Source organism: Diadema antillarum, unplaced genomic scaffold, assembly GCF_040938485.1.
Source record: "Diadema antillarum isolate AM-2024a unplaced genomic scaffold, OU_Dant_1.0 scf00000018, whole genome shotgun sequence".
Taxonomy (NCBI): Eukaryota; Metazoa; Echinodermata; class Echinoidea; order Diadematoida; family Diadematidae; genus Diadema; species Diadema antillarum.
The window spans coordinates 1,137,049-1,143,048 of NW_027270907.1; the positions used below are offsets into that span (position 1 = coordinate 1,137,049).

The window sequence follows — 6,000 nt, forward strand, 5'->3', positions numbered from 1 at the left end:
AATGTCACATTAATTATAGGCTACTACTCCTGAAAAGATATTAGTGAGAATAATATTGATACACTATATGAGTATTATATAGCTGACAGTCATAATGTTATGCTGCATTCTATGTTTGGGACAATGCCAGAATTGTAATATTTCCCTACAGAAATAATCTATATTGGGCATAATAATGTCAAGGGTATACAGACGTCAAGGGAACTGTAGAATGTATAATATTATAGGAATTATTGATGTCGGAGGTTCGAGGTCATGCGAAAAAAAAGAAGGTAGTACGATAGATCAAAGTGTCAGTGGAATAAATTTAATAACCTCAGAAGACTGCAGCTGTGATATGAGAAAGTCATTTCATACATTTATCACTGCAGACGTTTTCCTCTGGGCCTCCATTTCATCATTTAAAAGAAGGAAAACTGCTATAAACGACGTCTCGGTGAAATGTGTTTGCTGGTAAAGAGAGAGTGCGCTTTGCAGTTGTTGTTTTCCCTATTTGAAAAACACAATTATGACGGACACAAATGATTTGACAACAATGTGCATATCAACAGGATGCGTTGCCAGGGACGTACAGTTGCCCTGCTTATCTGTTCGAGGTGGAAGGTACACTCACTGTGAAGACGGAAGCTTTGGGGGTCATCATCAATCAGTAGGAGTCATACAGATGTGGTACCATGAAGGATGAACTGGGACAGCTAGGGGGCTAGGTGTAAGGCGGGGTTAACTCGTCACTTTTACCCGGGCAAAGTGAAGAAAAATAGAGGTAACAGACCCGCGCTTCGTCATCGGAACGGATGTCGAGGGTAGCGTAATCACAAATTAATGTTCCCTTCCCTTCTCTTTCCCTCCCCCACCCCCACCCCCCCCCCCCAAAAAAAAATGTGGGCGAAAGAGTCTCTGGGGTTGTTTGAGTACACGCTCAGAAATCTGTTCGTCTTCTCTATATACGTTCACAGGCCTGCGCTTTGTCGTCACTGTCGCTTTTAATAAGCCAGATCGGAGTTAGATCACGATTCATATCTATTCACATGGGTACCAATGACCTTTCTCCTTTTTTTCTCAGTTGGTTAGGCACTTCACTCGTTTACAAAGCGACATAATGCATTAGCTTCCCAACCTATACCATACCGGAGTATTAAGAATTTGGAATTCATTAATCATGTTCAAACAAAAGATGACCCTGCGTAGACCACGTGACTAGAATGGTTCGGCAACTACTACTTGGGAAAGCATCCATTTCATTATTTTTGCGTTGAATGTATTGATGAATGGAAGACCAGATCTATCATGTAGATAGATCTGAAATGGGCTACAATCATTGTCACATGTAAATTCGTTTCATTGTGTTCTGATACTTCACCCTTGATCCATGTTTCAATTATGTCATGTTTAACACTGTTTATTTTGTATATGTTTTTACTGTTTCGGATATAAAAACAAACAAACAATAGTCCTTTTTCTGTTGATATTAACTAATACCTCTTTTACTGGCAAGCACCATTTATAAGGATTATTTGAATAATCATTGCATCACAGATGGTTATGCTTATACAGTGAATTTATAAGCCAACATGGCCTGTCGTTATAGAAATAACATTTTTCTGCTCATGTGTGAAGAAACCCCGAACTTGGAACAGCTCACAACTTCATATAGTGTTTCCAAGTAACAGTTTAATAGTATTAAATTAACTAGCACTGAAGTGCAATACCATCCCATGATTAACAATGAGGGAGAGTTTCTACAAACATGGCATGTGGATTCCGCAAAATGAAGATGAGAGGAAAATTCATTTGTTTTTGGTCATTCCACGTGATGGTCCTATTGGATAGGAAGCCTTCGGTAATGCATAATGTCACAATAACACAATAATTCTATCCAAAAAAAAAAACTTCTTTCATTTAAATTAAAACAAACATTCAAAGGGTCACGTCTTATTAAAGCTACGTGTCAAACAAGAAACGAAAGCATTACTACTATTCATTTCTGATTTAAAGCTAATAGTGTACGTTATGTGGCAAAATGTTACTATCTTTAAAAGAGAAAAAACATAAATTAAATACCATAAGCTTGCGAATTTACACTTCGTTAAAAATCGAGCGTAAATCTCCCATAGGTGTGTACACAAATTTGTGTATGTATATTCTATTGTATGCCTAACATTCATTTATTTTGCCAATCAAGTCATCAATTCTAAGAGGTTAATACAATGAAACAAGCATTCAGTGTGAAGAACACAACTTTTCTTCTTACTTTCATATTGAGGGGAAAAAAATAGAAATTTTGTGAAAATCTGTGCGCAGGTCAATGAGAATTTTGAGCCGATAATCTTTTCATTCGAAGTATGCGTTTGGTGGAGACAAAATTAGTATCATGTAGAAACATGTTAAGCTCCGAAATTCTCCAAACGTTCCTATCTCACGTCCAATTGCGATGAAGCAAAATTGCATTCTGTTTGTGTAATTTCAGTCTATCTATACAAACTTTAGAAGGGAGTGAAATCTCACTTTTCGTAGTTATGGCTACTCAATAAACATCTGTGAAATTATAGTTCACCATGCAAAGTATGCCAATGACCTTTACTCCTGTTTGAAAAATTTGAAGACTTGACTGAGTAATTATAGGATTTAAAGCACATACCAGTATAAAAAGTCTTGACTGTTGGGGGAAGATTTCGAAAATATATGTTTCCCTCTAAGTGTGCACCTAGTTCAGATACATGCAAGATTGAGGTTTATGGCTAATCTATACAGTAGGACCTCGATTATCCGGCCACGTCGGGATCGGCGGGCGTCCGTATAATCGATTTGACCGGATAAGAGAAATGCTCAAATATAGCACTTTCTAGTATATACCATGCCATGATTATCTGGATGGCATTTTTATGTTTCATACTTCAGAAATTGATGTGGAAATTAAACGAAATAAAAGTAAAGTATCCCTTCATGTATTGCTTGATCAATTAATATTGGCCTACAATGAGATCAATATTGCGACTCGTCGAATACCTCTGCAGCACTGTACTGTAACCACACTGCTATATGTACTCAGTGCCAGTGACAAGCGCGGCACCAGTCTTTGACATCGTCTCACAAACTGTCTTAAAAGTTTTAGTCCGCTGCGATGGACGATTGGAATATGTCCCGTCGCGTATTCGCACGATAATGGTTGAATGTGTGTTTGTTATGAGTGCGGTTTGGCAATGAAAATACATGAAAGCATATAGAATAAAAGGTCAGCCAGACGACATCCGGATAACAGAGAATCCGGATAATCGATGGGCGTATAATCGCGGTCCTACTGTATTCTTAGTGTTTTAAGTGTCGACATCTTGGAGGAGGAAAACCATAAAATATGTGATACGTTAGTTTGAGAAACAAAAACAAGGACTAAAAAAACATCGGTAGTCCAACCGCAATACGATGATTCATCCTCACATATCGCTTTATTCAGGAACAAACAGACCTTAATCTCCTGCGAATTTTCCTTTGCACTTCACAAGGTGTCCCGTGGAATTAACATTGTCAAGTTGCTAGCTGAGGGCATCGTTTTTGCCTTGATCTAATCTACTTTACTGTTGCTATGGAAAGGGGCTTTACTAACAAACAAACAACCTTCCCACATGGTTTTTTTTCCAGTTTTGTCGTGCCCATTTATTTCATCTTTGCTTCTCAATGTAGAGTCAAACATCCAGGGGAAAACAATTCCGGCATACACATTTTAGTTGTTTTTTTTTTCACTTTTCATAACAGTTTTAATTAACAGCGATTAAATTAACATAAGAGGCAGAAGTTGAGAAACTTTAGTAGTCTCTTGTCCTTTGTCACTCGAACAATTTTCTCTTTGTCATGCAAATGGAGCTGTGTTTTGTGTTGAAACTTCTTCGAGTTGGTATGATTGGTATAATCGGGTATGATGTTATGATGCAAAATAGACTACAAATGAAGCATCATGTCATAAACATTCAAATGTATAATCCCCGCTGGAAAGAACACAGTGTCCCACAGTGTGAGACACGTTAAATTCGAGCGTTTTAACAGTGTTAACACAATGTGAGTCATCAATTCACAGGGTGAAACAAAGCATTACTATGTGAACACTCTGTGAAAACCATCACACCACAGTGTGAAATCATTTTCACACTGTTAAATTCGAGCGTTTTCACATACTATAGTAGTCGACTATGTGAACACACTGTGAACACACTGTGGGACACTGTGTTCTTTCCAGTAGGGATGTGACATAGGCCTATCCTACGTATCAAAAGCTGGTTCCCGTGCAACTCACCTTGTACTAGCGCTGAACTTGTGCCTAATGTCAAGCACAATGTAAACAAAATCCAGGGAAACGTTGCCATGGTTACAGGCTTCCAACTGCCCTGCTCTCTCCGAGGTGTACCGATTTCTGAGTTCTGCTTGACGTACGTAAACAAACGTAGGGGTGCCTCTGATGTGCGGAAGATGGAAGTTCAAAGGTGTCACACTGATTTTCTATGATTCTCCGTGTCAAACTCATCAACCGCTCAATTCTTGCCAATTTGAGAGACGAGACACAAAGGTTCCCTTCTTGCAGGCAAGCGACAAATACGCCGATCTAGCCGGGGATCTGAAAGTGTAAATGTACACAGTCACAACATGCTTATCGAACAAACGCGGTGAAAATATAGGTTGGGTGCGAAAAACTTCTTGTCGCTTCGCCGTCTGCGCAGTTGCTCCCAGTGGTGATTTACGCGCTGCTTACGAGAGGTGACAGGCTATGGCAAGATGCCTGGTTGTTACTTCTCACAGGTGATGGTCCAAGAGAGTGTGAAGATGTATTGCGACTGAATATATATATACTGCATGCTTCAGGATGACAAAACAACATAAAGGAGCGAATGGTATAAGCTATCATTTCTCCTTGTTGTTGTTGTTGTTTTAGCGCCTGTAGATTGTTCTCACTTATCGTGCGAATCTCTGATGACGCTTAAACTATCATTTTTAGGAGTAAACTGATGGGATCATTACGTGTGATTCATTTGTTTGCATCCGCCCGAGTGACATCGCGCAAACTGATCGTGCTGGCGTTTTTATTACCCCTCCGTCCTTTGAGATATCGCGTACCTTGCTTGACGTCGACGCTGTCAGCGGAAGAACATTCTGCGATCCCGAGGGCAACATGAGCGCAGTTCATTTCATGTAATCCGGGACATTTGTCTCGGAGTGTGACGGCCACGTGATTGCGTAATCCGAGCGTCCCCGTGTGCAGCAGGTTAGCGCTGGTTTAGGCTCCACACAAAACTGATTACGTTCCGCATGAAGAGATGAAAAGTATACTAAAATCGATCGACCCAACGGCCATTTATAAGAATTCGACACGACGGTCAGATGTAGAAACAAAGCAGGTTACCCAGACCGCCAGTATTTCCTTGGCTTTTCCCTTGACGTTCCCTGTACATTATAAGTTCGAACCTATCTGCTGCATTCGTGTACAATGACTAGGTCAACGGAATGATGCGGATATTCTCCGGGTTCATTGGTGTATATAACATCATAAACGTTTAACCCTCTGAACACCACAACGTCCTAAAGTTATTGATATGGCATAAAAACAAATATTGTCTACGGCATTGAGAGGTTTAGTAAGGGGTGTTGAGTCTGTGAAAACTATATCCGGCCCCAAAATTGGTCAGGTTGTATAGTGATGCAATCAAATTTCTCATTATCGTACGCATCGGGAGTCCCGCCCTACTGTGCCTATTATTATAAAGGGTGTTCACAACCGGTTGTAGTATCACGAGCAGCGGACATTCAAGGCTAACGACAAAGGACATCCTTCCGCTACCGCAGGTAATGCCAGCCCCAAATGATTGATTGTTACCCCAAACCACAGGAACAGATAACATGCAAGTTTACTGCCAATGAAGTATTCAAGAAAGTTTCTACGTGCCTTTATTCTTGACGGGGGCAACTCTCCGACTATTGAAGGGGGACGAGGTGACGGGTGTTATGATCAGTATGATA

The 6,000-nt window shown here is 40.1% G+C and overlaps 1 protein-coding gene across 1 annotated transcript in view; it reads right to left on the minus strand.

The window, feature by feature from the left end:
• Positions 1-4,741, minus strand: part of LOC139728123 (uncharacterized) — a 47,448-nt gene extending 42,707 nt beyond the window's left edge. The window contains exon 1 of the mRNA XM_071639086.1: positions 4,286-4,741. Within this exon, the coding sequence (XP_071495187.1) occupies positions 4,286-4,355 (70 nt within the window). The 5' untranslated portion in view covers positions 4,356-4,741. The remainder of the gene's footprint in view (positions 1-4,285) is intronic.
• Between the last annotated feature and the right edge of the window lie 1,259 nt (positions 4,742-6,000).